We start from the raw sequence: 20,658 nt of genomic DNA, 5'->3' as shown, positions 1-20,658 counted from the left end.
AATTATACAAACATTAGATATCCAATGTAAGTGTTTGAGGAAATATAACTAGTCTTAAGAAACATTCAAAATCAACACACTTTTTTCAACTGAGCGATCAAACCAAGACATCCTTCAGGTGGATCTATCAAGCTGTCCGATGTCAGTTTCTTTATGTACTCTCTGCTTGTAAATCAATCGTATTGACATCCTGAGCATCAAATCAATAAAGCTTGAGACTTGAGGCAACAAAATATGAAGGAGCGATTTCTCAATTACAGTATGAAGAAGCATCAAAATGTTTATTTGTAACTTTACACAATCTGCCCATATGAAGGAAATAATGAGGTGAGCAGCTCTTCATTCATACACAATAGATTGGTGTAAGATACATTACATGTAGTGTTCACCTAACCGGAAAACATCAGATTTCTCACATTTATACATTTCTTATGTACATTTAAAAGCGTGACCATTTATTAGGTTACGTTTACAATGATTTACAAGACTGAACAAAATGCGACAGAACTTGGGATGCTTCGGATAAAAGCGTAAACACAATGAACTTCAAAGTGATACAGAGAAAACAGTCAAACTGCCCAAATGCCAAAAATAAGTACAAGAAATATAAAAATGGAAAACAAAAAAATAATTTCTTCATATGATACTGTGGGATGAAGGAACCAAAGGACCCACACCCTGACTGAGGCTATGTTCCAATACTTTGAAAATTCATGCTTCCTTGAAGTGATCCCAGAGAGTAGGAAAGGAAATGAATGTAGCATTTTGGAACAGGGCCTGAGAATGTTATAGGCTGAATCGAGTTGCAGGATCCAAGCTGAGTAAGTGTGTAAAACAAATTAATGGATCTTGATATTGAGGTTAAATTAATATTTTTTTTATTTGTATTAACATACTGTACAAGAAAACATTACAACTAAGTACCTTTTATGATCGTATTGTCTTGTTATTTCATTAGAAACACAATCATACACAATCACAATAAAATATGGCAAAATAAAACAATATTAGTAGTAATTAAAATGTTATTTTATATTCTAAATCTATAATTAAATAAACCTTGATATGTATAAAGGATATGTGTTGACGGATAATGAGAAATATGTTGAAACATCACAGATATGAAACATGGAAAGGACATGCATTTGAATGCCAGAATACATGTCATACCATTGCGCTTTGACAATGACATTAACATTATAAACACAGGCAAGTTTCGATTTTGATATACAAGTTCTTTCTTTTTTGCTGTTCTTTGCATCCGACGTCTTCATTGGCCCGTGACATACTGTACTGCTGGTGGGCTAAGTCAAGCTCTTAGTGCATACTGTGAGGAACTCAGTGCAGAACAGTCTTTCAGCACAGGATATTTTAGCTCAGAGTGAGGCAACCATATAGTCAAGTCACAAGTTATTCTAGACCCACAGGCTGCTCTGTTCATTTAGCATGGATTGAATTTGGGCACACCATACATTAAAAGAAAACACAACAGAAAACACGAGGGAGCTTTTTTCTCTCTAATGTCTTTGTATCAAAATGAGCACATATCTCACCAGCAAGAGGCCCTTGGCATTGTTCTTTCAGACTCATGTCACGTGACAGTCAAACCTCAAGTGGCGACCTGCTCCTCCTAAACTCTTAAAGAGATGTATCCACAGGGAGGAAGTGCAGACTACAAACTTCCTGGCTGAGAGCCAATGGGATGTCCAGAAACCCCCAGCTGGGCTGGGCAGAGACCCAACCAGAGAGCAGACAAGTCACTCTGGATAAACTCCATTACAGGGTGTGGAGGTGAGGAGGCACACATAGCGGACACTCAAGGTCACAATAAAGGGCTTCCGTTATCATCAGGTTCACTTCAGCACGGCGTGTTGTTGTGAGACGGGTAAAAAGAGAACAAGAACTCGTCAGAAAACAGAAGCATTCGCGGTCCTTTCAGGTGTATTCAGGCTCCCCTTTTGGTCAGGCGGTTCAAACACAGGTCCCCTGATGCGTTACTGCGTGCGGTTTGCGGTTCTTCAGGCCATGGTACTTGTCTCTGAAGTCTCCAGGTTTCTGCTGCGAGGTGTCGATCAGGGCACTGGCGATGGCAATGCCTACAGGGAGAAACACATGGGGGAGGGAGTGAAAGGGAGGGGGAGGGAGACACAGAAAAAGGGAGGTCAGCTTCAAAGAAAACAGACTCAGCAGTGTGGCAGGTAAAACACAGTGGCCAGTAATGAGCTCACTGCCTCCCGCCGGCATAAACCCATTCCCAACTCCCTAGCACCGCTTCCCAAACTATAGTCCAAGCCCTCACATATCAGAGTTCGGCAGGATACAATGAGGGTCTACAGGTCACTGAAGCATAGCTCTCCACCCCTCTGGGCTGCTCTGGGTTGTTATTTCTCTCAATACAACAATCTGATTGGTCAGCTATTTTCTACACAAGGCAGAAAAAACAAGCAGAGAACACAATGACAGCAGATGTTGCTGCGTTCTGTTGACATACTGTAGTTCATATGGATTTTCAGCATGGTTTGCCCTCTGTACAGCGGTAGGCTTGACTAGTATACTCATTAGGACAGGAACTAAATCTCCTTGTATGCAGCCAAAACAACTGTACAGAAAAACAAGGAAAAGCTCACCAATTTGGACACAACATGCTTAAGCATTTCACACACCAGTGATTCCTGGGTTATTGCAGCGGGAAAGACGATTGTGTGTGTGTGTGTGTGTGTGTGTGTGTGTGTGTGTGTGTGTGTGTCTGTCTGTCTGTCTGTCTGTCTGGTTCAGCCACAGTGCGCCCTTCATGGCAACAATCGCTTCAGTGCTCTTTCCCACCGACATTTGCTGCCCGCTGCCACGGACAGGAGGCCGGCCTTCAGCAATGATTACAAAACAAGATGTACAAGTTAAAGAGGGATGGAGAGAGGGATGAAGCTGGGGGTGGAGGAGAGGAAAGAGCCTGTGCTGACACTCTAGTCTACAACCTGACGTGTCTGGTCGGTGGAACCATCCCAGACCAGATTACCTGTCAGCCCATTCACTCCAAATCCCAACTAGATCCTTTCAACACAGTTACCTGACACTTTTCTCTAGCAATCACAACATGTAACACTGCAGCTAATATGTCGGACCTTGAAAACCACGAGATCCAATGCATCACTACTCTTGGAAAGAAACCACCACCATGTGTAACCCTTGAAAGACAAACTTTCCACACTTGAAATTAACCTTTAAAAAAAAAACTCTAATCAAAAACTAAAATCATTTCATAAAATATTTTTCTTTCTAGATGCCAGTTTGGTAAGTCAACCGAAGATGAATGCTTACTACAAAATAGCTTTTTCGTCATGACAGAGTACTATTTAAAGCCAATGGTTTCTGGATGACATGAGATATCCATCTCAAATTAAATTAATTGGACAACATAATCAAATCAGGATACAGATGAGTGGAGGTGAAGGGCGCTCCCGACTAATGAAACCTATGAATGGAATTGTTTTGTCAGGTGAGGTTCCTGGACCATTAACCCTAATGTAAAAAGTGCTTCCGAACAGGAAGGGCCTTTCTAACACCAGGGACCCCAAATACACAGAATATTAAATCAAACAGGAGAGTGAGAATCCTTGTGAAAACCTTGACCTAGGTTGATATCTTCACCTGACAATGTGGAAAATGTGGTTGACAATGTAGACCAGATGTGCTAGCTTCATCCCAAAGGCAGTTCCTATAGAAACTGAATTTAATGCATACTCTGTTTTTTCATCTGTTAAATACGTACTTATTAACAGTGCTTTAAAACCCCATCACCCAACAATTCAGGACATATATTATATGAGACTAGTAGTGAATGAAAGGTTTACATTGAGGATCCACTCTGGGTCAATATGCTCTGGTTCCCACATCACTGTCAACCAGCTCTCCACTCACACCCACACAGGGAGAACAGTTGGAGACAAGATGATGCCTCTGGTACCCTCAGAACAACACTGTAGTGGACCCAGCCTGCACTGTAGGTCAGAGAGAGAAAGAGAGCCCAGAGTCTGGATGTCCATAGACACCATGCCTGACAGAACACCATACACTAGCATACTCTTACATTCCCAATAATGGTGACATCATTCCAAAAGGAAAAGGGATTAAGGATTTTTTTTTTAACACATATCTTTATTTTGTGTGCTTAATCTTTCCTCGACACACTCAGCAGCAAATGTTAGTTTAATGCGCTCAGGAAAAGCCCAGGCCACCGGACCACGAGGCTGTGATGGGGAACGGAGCGACACTGGTGGCAGCACGGCGGAGAGAGAGATCGAGAGATGGAGCAGAACGGGAGAGATAACTGGGACTCTGATTGTGTTTTTTCTTAATGTTCCTCCCTGGCTTGGGGAACGCCAAGGGATTCATAAACCAACGGGTTACCTGAGACTGGAAGACATGTCTCTCCAGGCACCACAGCTATATGCAATTCTCTAGTCGCTGGGTGATGAGGGCACCACCACAGACTCTTACCTCAGACGCACTCGTTCAATAGATCTCCTTCACACCTCCGTCCTGCACTCTATCTGTCTGTCTCTTTGTCTCTCTCCTACTCTCTCTTTCTCTCCTACTCGCTCTGTCACGGTTGGTCCACTTCTCCTCCTGAATAGACAGATTATCCTTTATGAGAAGGGGATTGCTGTGTTTGTATTGAGACTATGTTTAAACCCCTGAGAACATGCTGGTATCTAGCAGGCAGATGGTTCCTTCCCTGTCTTGACCTAGTTCTCATCCATTAGGGGCCCACAACAATGGAGGAGGTAGAGAAGACTGAAGAGACGGAAGGATGAACAGGTAAAGAATGTAGACATGTTGGAAGGATGAGAGGTAGTATGGAAACAGAGGTAGACATGATGGAAGGATGAGAGGTAGTATGGAAACAGAGGTAGACATGATGGAAGGATGAGAGGTAGTATGGAAAAAGAGGTAGACATGATGGAAGGATGAGAGGTAGTAGGGAAACAGAGGTAGACATGATGGAAGGATGAGAGGTAGTAGGGAAACAGAGGTAGACATGATGGAAGGATGAGAGGTAGTAGGGAAACAGAGGTAGACATGATGGAAGGATGAGAGGTAGTAGGGAAACAGAGGTAGACATGATGGAAGGATTAGAGGTAGTAGGGAAACAGAGGTAGACATGATGGAAGGATGAGAGGTAGTAGGGAAACAGAGGTAGACATGATGGAAGGATGAGAGGTAGTAGGGAAACAGAGGTAGACATGATGGAAGGATGAGAGGTAGTAGGGAAACAGAGGTAGATGGCTGATAGACAGATGGATGGACATCTGTCTATCTGTCTGTCTCTGTCCCTTCAGCAAATAGGAGGATGTATGTTGTATCCAGGTGCCAAACCAGCTCCAGCTATAAGTCTGTCTGAGGAGCCTGACATTTAAAAGTAAATACCTTTCCTCAGACATGTTGTTATGTTGAAACCAACTTCCCTACATTCAGTGGGAGTTCCTCACTAAGCAGCTAGTCCCAGCAGGTCGGAAGCAGAGTGAGCACATTAATACAACAGCTCCCCACTCGACTATTGGTCTAAATTAATTATTAGGTCTGGTTAGAGCCACCCCTACACTGACTTAGGCAGAATAAGAAGTGTGTGTGTGTGTGTGTGTGTGTGTATGTGCAAGGGAGTGTGTATGTCTTGGGAGATGGACAATGATAGACTCCAGAGTGGAGGGATATGGTGCTCCTGGTCTCCTCGGCAGAGCACTGTAAAGCCAGTGACACACAAGGGCTTAGAGAAGTTGACTGCTTCAGCGGCTTGTAATCTCCACACACAGACAGGCCTGTGGAGAGGAGGGTGTGTGTGTGTTTGTGTACATGCAGGCAGATTGTCTATACCAGATAACGACCTATACAACAAAAACATGGACTACTTATAGCGGATGGAGAAACTACACTTGAAATGTGACATTTCCTCCATGGTGTTATGTATGGATATGGTTGGTATGGAACTTTTCCTATGAAGATGAACCCTTTATCCACCTGTGCTATCCTGGGAGCCTCAGCTCTGCTGATATCAGCATTACAGAACAATGTGTTAGAGCACTGTACCAGATAGGACTGTGTACTGCTCTAACCAGCACAAAAAAAACCAACATCCCAACATCCAGGCACTCCCAAGATCAGAGAAACCGTCAGGATTCTAAGAGGCGGATTACTATGGAGTTCTGAAACACCACATATGGAAATATTAAAAGAAGGACTGCATGCTGGGGATGCCTTTCACTACACAAACAATTGTATACGTTCCTCTTCCCGCTTCTAGGAAGGGGGTCAGATAATGGTGATGCTACCAGGGGAAGGAACGACGAGAGAGCAGACGAAAAAACAAAGAGAGGCAAAAATAACTTGTGCTCATGAAACATTCCTCTTCAAGTGATTCCACAGAGAGCGGTGGGAACGGGCTGAGCTCGCCTAAAGTCACTTCACTTCCACACACACTCAGATCAATGGTGGAACAGCTCTGATCGTAGAAGGGCCTCTCTCTCTCTCTCTCTCTCTCTCTCTCTCTCTCTCTCTCTCTCTCTCTCTCTCTCTCTCTCTCTCTCTCTCTCTCTCTCTCTCTCTCTCTCTCTCTCTCTCTCTCTCTCTCTCTCTCTCTCTCTCTCTCTCTCTCTCTCTCTCTCTCTCTCTCTCTCTCTCTCTCTCTCTCTCTCTCTCTCTCTCTCTCTCTCTCTCTCTCTCAGTTATGGGAGAAAAGGGTCAGAGAAGATCAGAGAGGCAGCTAGGAGTGCAAACACACACTAAGAGAGAGAGAGAGAGAATAAAGCAAGGGAAGGAGGGTGAGGGAAATAGTATTTCATTCAGAGAGGACTTTATCTACCCCTTCTCTCTCTCTCTCTCTCTCTCTCTTAGTGTGTGTTTGCACTCCTAGCGGTCTCTCTGATCTTCTCTGACCCTTTTCTCCCATACCTCCCATAACTTCCAGCGACACACACATGAAAGCGTAGTACTCAGGGAATAACTCATCTATACAAAACTGTACTATACATGTTTCTCTGTGGTAACACTGTGTGACAATTCAGACTATTTTCTACATCACAGAATAATCCTCTCCACATTAACCCGACTGGGGCTATGTCGTTAGTCTTTGAAGTTAGGCTGTTATTACGTCTGACTATTTTTGTAGTTTTTTATGTGTCTAGCATTTATATTATTTTGGTATATTTAGAGGAGGAGAGTGATGGTTGCTGGGCAATGCATCGCAGTGCTAGAGGCGTCACTACAGCAACCGGCCGTGATCGGGAGTCCCATTGGGCGGAGCACAATTGGCCCAGCATCGTCCGGGTTAGGGGAGGGTTTGGCCCAGCATCGTCTGGGTTAGGGGAGGGTTTGGCCCAGCGTCGTCTGGGTTAGGGGAGGGTTTGGCCCAGCGTCGTCCGGGTTAGGGGAGGGTTTGGCCCAGCGTCGTCCGGGTTAGGGGAGGGTTTGGCCCAGTGTCGTCCGGATTAGGGGAGGGTTTGGCCCAGCGTCGTCCGGGTTAGGGGAGGGTTTGGCCCAGCGTCGTCAGGGTTAGGGGAGGGTTTGGCCCAGCGTCGTCCGAGTTAGGGGAGGGTTTGGCCCAGCGTCGTCAGGGTTAGGGGAGGGTTTGGCCCAGCGTCGTCCGGGTTAGGGGAGGGTTTGGCCCAGCGTCGTCCGGGTTAGGGGAGGGTTTGGCCCAGCGTCGTCCGGGTTGGGGGAGGGTTTGGCCCAGCGTCGTCAGGGTTAGGGGAGGGTTTGGCCCAGCGTCGTCCGAGTTAGGGGAGGGTTTGGCCCAGCGTCGTCAGGGTTAGGGGAGGGTTTGGCCCAGTGTCGTCCGGGTTAGGGGAGGGTTTGGCCCAGCGTCGTCAGGGTTAGGGGAGGGTTTGGCCCAGCGTCGTCCGAGTTAGGGGAGGGTTTGGCCCAGCGTCGTCAGGGTTAGGGGAGGGTTTGGCCCAGCGTCGTCCGGGTTAGGGGAGGGTTTGGCCCAGCGTCGTCCGGGTTAGGGGAGGGTTTGGCCCAGCGTCGTCCGGGTTGGGGGAGGGTTTGGCCCAGCGTCGTCAGGGTTAGGGGAGGGTTTGGCCCAGCGTCGTCCGAGTTAGGGGAGGGTTTGGCCCAGCGTCGTCAGGGTTAGGGGAGGGTTTGGCCCAGTGTCGTCCGGGTTAGGGGAGGGTTTGGCCCAGCGTCGTCCGGGTTAGGGGAGGGTTTGGCCCAGCGTCGTCCGGGTTAGGGGAGGGTTTGGCCCAGCGTTGTCCGGGTTAGGGGAGGGTTTGGCCCAGCGTCGTCCGGGTTAGGGGAGGGTTTGGACAGGGGGGGCTTTACAAGTAGGCTGTCATTGTAAATAAGGTTAAATAAAAATATAATAAAATATGACAGGGTAGTTACTGTATCACACTGACACATTCAAACACAAACTGTAAAACAAACTTATGCACAAACACGCACCCACACACACATGCACTCACATACTAACTGGTGTAGGTATCTATCCCTGACCAGTTTGCCCACATCAGATGGGACCAGCTAAATAGCAATTTCCAGTTTCCACCCCGATTGTCCCATAAATCCCCTGAGGCATTCCGATCTCCTCTCCCTCTGTCTCTTCCTGGTTTCACAGCACTGCTTCAGGACTTACAGCAGAGTGACAGTTCCATTACTATAGTTCCATGTATGATATGCATATAAAATACTTAATCACCACAATATTACCGCATAAAACTGTCCGACCACTGCACTACAAAAAGAGGGCTAGCAATGTTAACCAATCACCACACTTTTACTGCATGAAAGGATTCAATCAAGCCCCACGTCAACAAACTTTTCACCTGTCTCGCATTTTTTGACAAATTGGACAAAAATCTTTGCAAATTGACATGCTAAATGTCAGAATTGCCGCAGCAAAATCAAGCATTTTTGGCCCGCAACTATCACAAAAAACGCTGCGAAATCCTTGAGGGACTGACTGTACAGTATGCATTTACCCAGCAGGTGTAGCCAGTACTGTAGCCTGTACTTACTGGCTGTACTTATAAGCTGCTACTATTTTCCCAGTACTCGTGGCTTTTAAGGCTCCTCTAAATGTAATACAAGCAGCTTTTCCCAGCATGAGAACCTGCTGCCTTGCAAAGTCCTTAACTTCTACCGTCTTTTACAAGCTTCCTGCTGCAGTCACTTTAACACCTGCTCGTATTTCAGCTAGTTTATTATACCTGCATGATGAGCTGACAGCACTCTCTCAGAAAGCCCTGGCTTCAGGGGACACAGAAGAGAAAAAGGAGAGGAATAAAATAAGAGAGAAAGAGAGAAAGCGAGAGGCAGAGAGTGAGAGAGAGAGAGAGAGAGAGAGAGAGAGAGAGAGAGAGAGAGAGAGAGAGAGAGAAAGAGAGAGAGAATGTGTACATGTGTATGTGTGTATAAGGGGCAAGAGTGACAGAGGGAAAGATATATTTTGCTGGGTGCTGTCAGTGCTAAAAGTTCTAAAGCAGTCCCTAGCTCATTTCTGTGACACTGTGTGCCATTCAAATGGTCATCTCCCTATTCATTTATCCACAGCACAGCGGCATATTTAGCACCTCTGAAATATCACGTATCCTCTTAGGAGAAACAGGAGATCATCTGGGCTCTGCTGAAAAACCTTTTTGAGGGAACAATCGATCCAACAGCCTGCTAATTCGTCCCGGTCTAACAAGTTTTTTCTCTCTCTCAAATCAAAGCCCCTAATAGCTGGTAGAGCTGTGTCCGTCAAAACACAGACAGTACACAGGTTTCCAAATTGAACTGCCTGAAGTAGAAAAATAGACAGTCTGGCAGAGATTGGGTTCTAGTTGCGGTAAAGGGGAGGTGGGGCAGTGATCTAACAGAAAGAGAGAAATGATAGGTGAGGGAGGAGGGGGAGAAAGGGAGGTTGGGGGAGGAGAGGAGAGTTTTCACCTCTCTATGCTGTCATGCTTCAGTTAGCAGCTGTCTGGGTGGAGGTGAGGAGAGAGGGTTGAAGCAAGAAGGCAGGGAGACAGAGGGAGACAGAGATAAAGACAGAGAGACAGAGATAAAGACAGAGGGAGACAGAGATAAAGACAGAGGGAGACAGAGATAAAGACAGAGAGACAGAGATAAAGACAGAGAGAGACAGAGATAAAGACAGAGAGAGACAGAGATAAAGACAGAGGGAGACAGAGATAAAGACAGAGAGACAGAGATAAAGACAGAGAGAGACAGAGATAAAGACAGAGGGGGACAGATAAAGACAGAGAGAGACAGAGATAAAGACAGAGGGAGACAGAGATAAAGACAGAGAGAGACAAAGATAAAGACAGAGAGAGACAGAGATAAAGACAGAGGGAGACAGAGATAAAGACAGAGGGATACAGAGATAAAGACAGAGAGACAGAGATAAAGACAGAGAGAGACAGAGATAAAGACAGAGGGAGACAGAGATAAAGACAGAGAGAGACAGAGATAAAGACAGAGAGACAGAGATAAAGACAGAGATAAAGACAGAGGGAGACAGAGATAAAGACAGAGAGAGACAGAGATAAAGACAGAGAGACAGAGATAAAGACAAAGATAAAGACAGAGGGAGCCAGAGATAAAGACAGAGAGAGACAGAGATAAAGACAGAGGGAGACAGAGATAAAGACAGAGGGAGACAGAGATAAAGACAGAGATAAAGACAGAGGGAGACAGAGATAAAGACAGAGATAAAGACAGAGGGAGACAGATAAAAAAACAGAGAGATACAGATATAAAGACAGAGATAAAGACAAAGAGAGAGAGATAAAGACAGAGATGAAGATAGAGAGAGACAGAGATAAAGACAGAGATAAAGATAGAGAGAGACAGAGATAAAGACAGAGATAAAGACAGAGAGAGACAGCGATAAAGACCGAGATACAGATATAAAGACAGAGATAAAGACAGATATACAGAGATAAAGACAGAGATAAAGACAGAGGGAGACAGATAAAAAGACAGAGAGATACAGATATAAAGACAGAGATAAAGACAAAGAGAGAGAGAGAGATAAAGACAGAGATAAAGATAGAGAGAGACAGAGAGAGACAGAGATAAAGACAGAGATAAAGATAGAGAGAGACAGAGAGAGACAGAGATAAAGACAGAGAGAGACAGCGATAAAGACAGAGATACAGAGATAAAGACAGATATAAAGACAGAGATAAAGACAGAGAGACAGAGATAAAGACAGAGATAAAGACAGAGATAAAGACAGATATAAAGACAGAGAGATAGTAGAAGGAAGTATTTTCTAAATGAAACTTTTTCTCTTTCTCTTTTGTTCTACACTGAGTGTACAAAACATTAGGAACACCTGCCCTTTCCATGACATCGACTGACCAGGTGAATCCAGGTGAAATATATGATCCCTTATTGATTTCACTTGTTAAATCCACTTCAATCAGTGTAGATGAAGGAGAGGAGACCGGTTAAAGAAGGATTTTTAAGCCTTGAGACATGGATTGTGTATGCGTGCCATTCAGAGGGTGAATGGGCAAGACAAAATATTTAAGTGCCTTTGAACAGGGTATGGTAGTAGGTGCCAGGCGCACCCGTTTGTGTCAAGAACTGCAACACTGCTGGGTTTTTCACGCTCAGCAGTTTCCTGTGTGTATCAAGAATGGTCCACCACCCAAAGGACATCCAGCCAACTTGACACAACTGTGGGAAGCATTGGAGTCAACATGGGCCAGCATCCCTGTGGAATGCTTTCGACATCTTGTAGAATCCATGCCCCGACGAATTGAGGCTGTTCTGAGGGCAAAAGGGGGGGGTGCAACTCAATATTAGGAAGATGTTCCTAATGTTTGGTATACTCAGTGTATATCTCAAATGGTAGTGGGAAATAGTGGTATCTGAAGCATGTGGGTGCCATTTGATAACCAAAAGGGAGAAGGGCTGGTCTAGAGGCGAGACAGACAGGAGACAGGTGCTTACCAGACTGGCCAGGCGGTGGTATTCCTGAAGGGACTCTGGGCAGACACATGAGGACGGTCAGTACACCGGCCCTGCTCCCCCAACATGGCTCCACTGCTATAGGCTTGGGTACACCCTGCACAGAGAGAGAGGAAGGAAGGAGCGTGTCAGTCATGTCAATCAATAAACACTCCCAAATCCCATCACAAAGTGGTCCCACTGTTTCTATGAGAACGTTGCACTGCTTGTGTTCCGCTAAAACTTAGCTTTTTATATTTCCTGTTGTTGTCTTTTAAATAATTCAAAGTCATTTTTTGAAAGATGAACCATAGATTTTACACGCAAAGACAATATGCAAAATGTTTGACATGTGCATGGATCCAGTATGGAAATGGACAGCAGCATTCACCATGTACTACATCTTATTTGCTGTGTGACAATGAACTAGACCTGAGGTGAGTCCAGCTACTAAGATATGTCTGTAGGCAGCCAATATCCAGGCACTGGTGAGTCATTGACTGGACATCTATTTCAGTTAGGCTGGATGTCCAGGGGATGGAGGACCCAACCCCACCCCGCTCCCACCTCCCCCCAGATGAGGGCCTCACACATGGGGGAGAGGGCTGACTGACAGCCCCTAGAGCTCCACCTGAAGCCCAAGTAATGGAGATGGATGGTTGGAGGAGACACTAGGTGCAGGGGAGGTATTTTCCTCCTCTCCCCTAAGCTCTAGCCGCCACATCCATTTCACTCAGGCTTGTTGAGGGACAGACCCTGGGGGGTGTGGCTAGAGAGAGGACCACTCATTTCTTTCCATTAAGCCATACATACTCACCTCACAGCTCACACCTCCTGACTACCAAGCAGCTCAGGGCATGGCCAAGATACCAGCCTCACCTTCTCCTAGGAGAGGGTCTCAAACATGCCACCAGAAGCATTCCAACATGGAGAGGCCAAAATCACAGCTCTGATCATTGCTATCCCACACTGGCACACTTCAGCAAATGTGTTCTTCTTTTTCCCCACTCTCAAAGGACAACTTAATCATCAGTGCTGTGTCAAGCCCTCACATAGACGTTGTCAAAGGCAGTAAATGCTTTTCCAGTAGTATGTAATTGGATGTACAAACACAACAAAAACACACACAAGCATAACACACACGTTCTTTCAGCTTAAGGTGCATTGATCCCTGCTGTGAGATGATTAAACAGTGCCGAGAAGTTGACGTGGTCTCTTGATCATCCTCCACGGTGTCTTACTGCTACGCACAGCTCTCAAACACAGAACAGAAGCACAGCACAGGGCTTACAGTAGAAAAAGTGAGGAAACAATCATGCTGAAGAGGAGTAGATGGGAGAGATGCAGAGGTGATGCTAGGACAATATAGTCTACAGTTGACCTTGAGGGCAGCAACTCTATTAAAACAAAGTCTATATGCACCTGATATTTCTTTGATATAGGGTCTCTGTGGTACTGGCTGCCAGTAGCTGTCAGACGGAGCTCTACTGAACTACAGTATCGAGCAGCAGGTTTGACCCCGGTACCACACCACACCAGAGAGGGAGGTGTCGGGTGACCACAGGGGTCAGGGTTGGACCGTGTTTACTCCTGGTGTCTGCTCTGTTCTGGGGAGGACCCGAGATGAGAGGAGACAGATGTGGTTGTTTACCGGCAACAGGGAAGAGGGCTTGACCTCTGGTCATCTAGATCAATGTCCCGTCGGCAGACAATAGCAGAGCAGCCTCCTCTTACATAGGCTGGGTTACAGTACCAGCACCCTGCTACACCCTGCTTTACACTACCAATTACACCCACACAAGTTCATTGTGTTTCAGTTGGAATGCACCAATGGTATGTCAATAGGGTGAGATTAAAGTGGATAGAGGGTTTAGTCTGTACTTGAAGTGTGCCTGTCCTCTCTACAGTACTCTGAAGTGCCTGTCTCCGTGGGTAGAGCTCCCTTAGAGAGTAGCCAGTACAGGCCAGCAGTGTGGCTTGCCACCCTACCTCTCCAGAGAACTCACTTCAGCTGTGCCAGCCTTCCCTTGTTCTCCCTAGAGACATGGTGGCAATGTTGGGTGCTCTATCTGAGATATACTATCCTGCAGTACTGCTCTTATTTTCTGCGCTTCTTGCATCTCCCCTGTTTCTACAGGCACTTTAAATGAAATACATAGGAGGCTTTCTTCTCAAAATAGATTAAATAAATTAAAGGGGAATGGAGAGAAAGAGAAAGAGACCGAGAGAGAAAGGGAGAAAGAGATGGAGAGAGAGACCGAGAGAGAAAGGGAGAAAGAGATGGAGAGAGAGACCGAGAGAGAAAGGGAGAAAGAGATGGAGAGAGAGACAGAGAGAGAAAGGGAGAAAGAGATGGAGAGAGAGACAGAGAGAGAAAGGCAGAAAGAGATGGAGAGAGAGACCGAGAGAGAAAGGGAGAAAGAGATGGAGAGAGAGACCGAGAGAGAAAGGCAGAAAGAGAGGCATTTAAAGAGTAAAAGCTGGAAGGGGGATGAATGAATGAAAGCTTTGCTAACACCAAGCGTCTAAAGGATGATAGAGAACAATGTGTGAGATGTCCTACCACTCAAGTGGTCTTTAATTAAGGCGACCCATCAAAACAATGAACCATTATCAAAATGCCAATTACAACACACACACACACACACACACGCACACACACTGAAAGTAAAAAAAACACCACACTATCAAAGCCCCACCGCCCCTTCCATCGGCCCCATTGATAATAAGTTTAACTGCTGAAGCATAGAGCATAATTACAGGGTAGGGCCTCCCATGTTTGTTCTGTGTTTGGGGGCATCAGGAAATGATGAATTCCCCAGCTCTCTGAAAGAGGAAATGGGTTCCCCGCAAAGAGCCAACTCTGGTAGAACAGAGTGCAACATCCAGGAGGTTCTTATTAGAGCGTGACGGCTGCTAGCACAACGCTATCAATTAAGAGAGCTGAGAGACACAACAATTAGTGACACAACAATTAGGAGCGTCAGAGAGAAACAGGTGCTAGAGGAACCTGGCAGAACCTCGTCATTACAGCTGTCTTAGGGGTTTGGAACAAGCAGCTCACTTGAATGGCACTTCTACTGAAGAAAATACATCTCACAATCAATTCACATGTCAGTGTTACTAACGGAATAGTATCTATTTTCAACTGTGTGCACTCCCCAATCATCCCAATGTAGTTTTTACTTTGCATTCATGATAATCTTTTGAGTTAGGGAAATGGACAGATTCATGTAGCATGACTTAAAGCACCTTTTCTCCATGGAGACAGATCATGAGTGTGTGACCTGGTGTGTAACATGGACCTTTGATCCTGAACACACACACACACACACACACAGGTTTGCTCAGCTGAGATATTTCCTTCAGGAAATGACTGGTTAATGGACCTGACGCTCCTCATTTCCCCTAGCACTGACCGGCCACAACCATGATCCAGCATGAAATTACACCAAAGACACACAAACACCCCCCCCACCCCCAAAAAAACCTAAAAAACATGAAAAGATTGTAATCATTGCATAATTTAATAAAGTTACTTAAAAGAGTGATATGCAACCAGGCACAGATTTTTCTAGAGTGTTGTTCAGAATGTACTGCCATCTCTTCCTGTGTCCAATCTGTTGCTGGGAGCAGGAGGAGCAGGAGGACAGAGGAAACCCTGGCTGTGTCTCTGAGGGCTGAAACATCTGTTTAAAAGGGATCATTAAGACTGATTTATCATCCTGGAGGACAGCTCCAGAGGGCCGTACATCTCCCCGCAGCCGCACGGCCACACATATTTGTCCATTTAATTTAAATCCTCATGAATAGGTATTTTATTAAAATTACACCTTCAAGACGAGTAGCATTAAAGAGCGTGAGTAAGTGATAAAGTTGTCCTGGAGAGTAGAGCCCCTTGGCACCCATCCTAAATGAATCAGCTAAAGCAGAAAAGACAAGGGACTTGGGCAGAGAGAGAGAGAAAGAGAGAGATAGATTAGAGAAGAGAAAGAACTTGAGGGAGATTGCTGAGCTGTATTTTAGAAACAGTTTTACGAGCATGAAACACTAACAGGAGAGGACTTGAACTGTATTATTTGACCCGAGGAGAATTTGAGAGACATTCAGCTCCATTCGTCTAACTGAAGCGGGGGCATTGTCCACTGGAAAAAGCCTGAGGGTGGGCTAACACTGCAGTCTTCAGCTTTGAACAGAATAGTAAGAAAACCACTTAGTAGTGCTAGTGTATAAAGGCACTTGACACTGTAGAAGTGGCAAACCTCTTGGAGCCATTTTCCCATATCTGCCCATTATGTTTCTCTCTCCCCTGAGGAGGTAAGGGTTTTTTTCTAGGTGAAATTCTCTCAATCTCCTCCCCCACATGGAGACAATGAGGAATAGGTAGAGGAAGGGTGAGCAAGAGAGAGAGAGAGAGAGAGAAAGTGAAAAAGAGAGAGAAAGGCATTCCAGGAGGCAGCTTGTAAATGGCTGGCCCATCCCTCCAGGACCGACATTGAACAGCCCTGAACTATACTGAACAAAAATATAAACGCAACATGCAACAATTTCAAAGATTTTAAAGAGTTAACAGTTCATAAAAGGAAATCAGTCAATTGGAATAAATTAATTAGGCCCTAATCTATGGATTTCACATTACTGGGAATACAGATATGCACCTGTTGGTCACAGATACCTTAAAAGAAAAAGTAGGGGTGTGGATCAGAAAACCAGTCCGTATCTGGTGTGACCACTATTTGCCTCATGCAGTGTGACACATCTCCTTCGCATAGAGTTGATCAGGCTGTTGATTGTGGAATGTTGTCCCACTCCTCTTCAATGGCTGTGCGAAGTTGCTGGATATTGGTGGGAACTGGAACACGCTGTCATACACGTCGATCCACAGCATCCCAAACATGCTCAATGGGTGTCATGGCTGGTGAGTATTGTTAGGTTCTAAATGAACAGAGTAAAAAAATCTTGCGGACGATTATTAAAGCTCAAACCAAGTTTATTCGCCCAATGGGTCAGATAGCTGCACAGACAAAAAACATATTCACACAAGCACTTGTATTTAACCCTTCCTATGCAGAGTCTCCTCCTCACACATCTGGTCAGCCAATACATCTATGTTGCTAGACAGAACTTTAGTGATGACTGTTCTTTCTCACTTCATCTAACCTGACCTCGGCCCGAATTCCTCAATCCTCCCCACTCAGAGCTGTCCTATTGACTTGTACCAGTCTGTGACCCTCCTTCTTCCCATAGGATCCCTGATGTCTAACAATAACATGTTCTGACAGTATGTACACTTCCTGCCTTCCTCTGTCTCCCTCTGTGACATGATTAAGGATTTTTCAAGTTTATAAGTCAGAACCCATCAGTATGCAGGCCATGGAAGAACTGGGACATTTTCAGCTTCCAGGAATTGTGTACAGATCTTTGCGACATGGGGCCGTGCATTATCATGCTGAAACATGAGGTGATGGCAGCGGATGAATGGCACGACAATGGGCCTCAGGATCTCGTCACAGTATTTCTGTGCATTCAAATTGCCATTGATAAAATGCAATTGTGTTCGTTGTCCGTAGCTTATGCCTGCTCATACCATAACCCCACCGCCACCATGGGGCACTCTGTTCACAACGTTGGACATACTGCCAAATTCTCTAAAACAACGTTGGAGGCGGCTTATGGTAGAGATATTAACATTAAATGATCTGGCAACAGATCTGGTGGACATTCCTGCAGTCAAGCATGCCAATTGCAAGCTCCCTCAAAACTTGAGACATCTGTGGCGTTGTGATGTGTGACAAAACCGCACATTTTAGAGTGGCCTTTTATTGTCCCCAGCACAAGGTGCACCTGTGTAATGATCATGCTGTTTAATCAGCTTCTTGATATGCCACACCTGTCAGGTGGATGGATTATCTTGGCAAAGGAGAAATGCTCACTAACAGGGATGTAAACAAATTTCTGCACAACATTTGAGAGAAATAAGGTTTGTGAGTATGGAAAATGTATTTGATATTTTATTTCAGCTCATGAAACGTGGGACCAAAACTTTACATGCTGCATTTATATTTTTGTTCAGTGTAGATAAAGCTCTGTTTGTGCACCGCCTGACCCTTCCAAGAAAAAAGTGGGAGGAATAGATGCCTAAGAAGTTTGCTGGGCAGGCTGAATGGAGTCAGAGGTTTACCTTTTCTGCTGTAGTCTTGTTTTACTATTCCTTTCCGCTTCGGTGGTTTTCTTATAATGACGTGTTTAAGAGGTCATAAATTGTTGTTGGTTTATTAAACTCAGACAGAAACACGGGTTTGAGAAAACTCACAGGGACATTTCTAACTTTCCCCCTCCAAAAACACAGAGAATGCAGTATAAATATCTCTCTCACACACACACACACACACACACACACACACACACACACACACACACACACACACATATTCTGTTTGACTAATCAGTTCCAGAGGTCCTTCAACCCAGAGAGGGCTCTAAACTCTGTCTGCAAGGCCTCCGGTAAACATCAATCTGCAGGTAGCGTTAGCATTCAAGGGCGACACTAGATGTAGACAAAGTGCCAGAGCCACTAAGAGGCTCTTACAAACTGACATTCAAAGAGGATATCAGGACCCGACTCCACAAAGAGTGCTGATCTAGGATCAGTTTTGCCTTTTAGATCATAATGAATACTATTATATGAACAGGTATGGACCTGATCCTAAATCAGCACTCCTACTCTGTGACGCTCTGTGGATACGGGCCCTGCTCTCTAAGTGGTGAATAGTCAAAGTGATGGAGGAGGGTGTCCACTGAGAAACACACAGCTCCTAGTTGGTAATAGACGGGAGGGGAAAACAGGGCCATGGTATAACAACGTACACAGCATAGAGAGAAACGGAAACTGAAAAAGAGGGGTGGAAAATACAGAATAAAAAGAAAAAGAGTGTGGGTTTTAGAGAGAGAGAGAGAGGGTTTAGTGGTCTGGGCTTGGTCATTAAGATGTGTGTGGTTTAGAGAGAGAGAGAGAGAGACAGAGAGAGAGAGAGACAGAGAGAGAGAGAGAGACAGAGAGAGTGGGTTTAGTGGTTTGGGCTTGGTCATTAAGATGTGTGTGGTTTAGAGAGAGAGAGAGAGAGAGAGAGAGAAAGAGAGAGAGAGAGAGAGAGAGAGAGAGAGTTTAGTGGTTTGGGCTTGGTCATTAAGATGTGTGTGGTTTCGAGAGAGAGAGAAAGGCAGCCATAGGCAGACCTGGCTCTCAAGAGAAGACAGGCTATGTGCACACTGCCCACAAAATGAGGTGGAAACTGAGCTGCACTTCCTAACCTCGTGCCAAATGTATGACCATATTAGAGACACATATTTCCCTCAGATTACAGCGATCCACAAAGAATTCGAAAACAAACCCAATTTTGATAAACTCCCTTATCTACTGGGTGAAATAACACAGTGTGCCATCACAGCTGCAAGATTTGTGACCTGTTGCCACAAGAAAAGGGCAACAAGTGAAGAACAAACACCATTGTAAATACAACCCATATTTATGTTTATTTATTTTCCCATTTGTACTTTAACTATTTGTACATCGCTACCACATTGTATATATACATAATATGACATTTGAAATGTCTTTATTCTTTTGGAACTTCTGAGTGTAATGTTTACTGTTAATATTTATTGTTGATTTCACTTGTTGTTAACATACGTTTCCCATGCCAATAAAGGCCTTAAATTGAAATGAGAGAGAGGGTTTAGTGGTCTGGGCTTGGTCATTAATATGTGTGTGGTAGAGGTATTTGAGAGAGAGAGAGAGAGAGAGAGAGAGAGAGAGAGAGAGGTAGAGAGAGAGAGAGGTAGAGAGAGAGAGGTAGAGAGAGAGAGAGGTAGAGAGGTAGAGAGAGAGGTAGAGAGAGAGAGAGAGAGAGAGAGAGAGAGAGAGAGAGAGAGAGAGGTAGAGAGAGAGGTAGAGAGAGAGGTAGAGAGAGAGGTAGAGAGAGAGAGAGAGGTAGAGAGAGAGGTAGAGAGAGAGAGAGGTAGAGAGAGAGGTAGAGAGAGAGGTAGAGAGAGGTAGAGAGAGAGAGGTAGAGAGGTAGAGAGAGAGAGAGAGGTAGAGGTAGAGGTAGAGAGAGAGAGAGAGAGGTAGAGGTAGAGAGAGAGAGAGAGAGAGGTAGAGGTAGAGAGAGAGGTAGAGAGGTAGAGAGAGAGAGAGAGAGGTAGAGAGAGAGAGAGAGGTAGAGAGAGAGAGAGAGGTAGAGAGAGAGAGAGAGGTAGAGAGAGAGAGGTAGAGAGAGAGGTAGAGAGAGAGAGAGAGGTAGAGAGAGAGAGGTAGAGAGAGAGAGAGAGAGAGAGAGGGGTAGAGAGAGAGAGAGAGAGAGAGAGAGAGAGAGGTAGAGAGAGAGAGGTAGAGAGGTAGAGAGAGAGGTAGAGAGAGAGAGAGAGAGAGAGAGAGAGAGAGAGAGAGAGAGAGAGAGAGAGAGGTAGAGAGAGAGAGGTAGAGAGGTAGAGAGAGAGGTAGAGAGAGAGAGAGAGAGAGAGAGAGAGAGAGAGAGAGAGAGAGAGAGAGAGAGAGAGAGAGGTAGAGAGAGAGAGAGGTAGAGAGAGAGAGACAGAGAGAGAGGTAGAGAGAGAGGGAGAGAGAGAGAGAGGTAGAGAGAGAGAGGTAGAGAGAGGTAGAGAGAGAGAGAGGTAGAGGTAGAGGTAGAGAGAGAGAGAGAGAGAGAGAGGTAGAGAGAGAGAGAG

The 20,658-nt window shown here is 45.3% G+C and overlaps 1 protein-coding gene across 2 annotated transcripts in view; it reads right to left on the bottom strand.

The window, feature by feature from the left end:
• Window positions 1-262: 262 nt before the first annotated feature.
• Window positions 263-20,658, bottom strand: part of LOC311111005 (attractin-like protein 1) — a 337,080-nt gene continuing 316,684 nt past the window's right edge. For both annotated transcript variants that reach the window (XM_084153687.1, XM_084153688.1), the window contains 2 exons: window positions 11,938-12,052; window positions 263-2,096 (listed from right to left, as the gene is read on the bottom strand). In XM_084153687.1, the coding sequence (XP_084009813.1) occupies window positions 1,972-2,096; window positions 11,938-12,052 (240 nt within the window). In that variant the 3' untranslated portion in view covers window positions 263-1,971. The remainder of the gene's footprint in view (window positions 2,097-11,937; window positions 12,053-20,658) is intronic.

The sequence above is a fragment of the Coregonus lavaretus genome (genome assembly GCF_964263955.1).
Source record: "Coregonus lavaretus genome assembly, chromosome: 36".
In the NCBI taxonomy this organism is placed as follows: domain Eukaryota; kingdom Metazoa; phylum Chordata; class Actinopteri; order Salmoniformes; family Salmonidae; genus Coregonus; species Coregonus lavaretus.
This window is presented reverse-complemented; position numbering and strand designations above follow the sequence as displayed.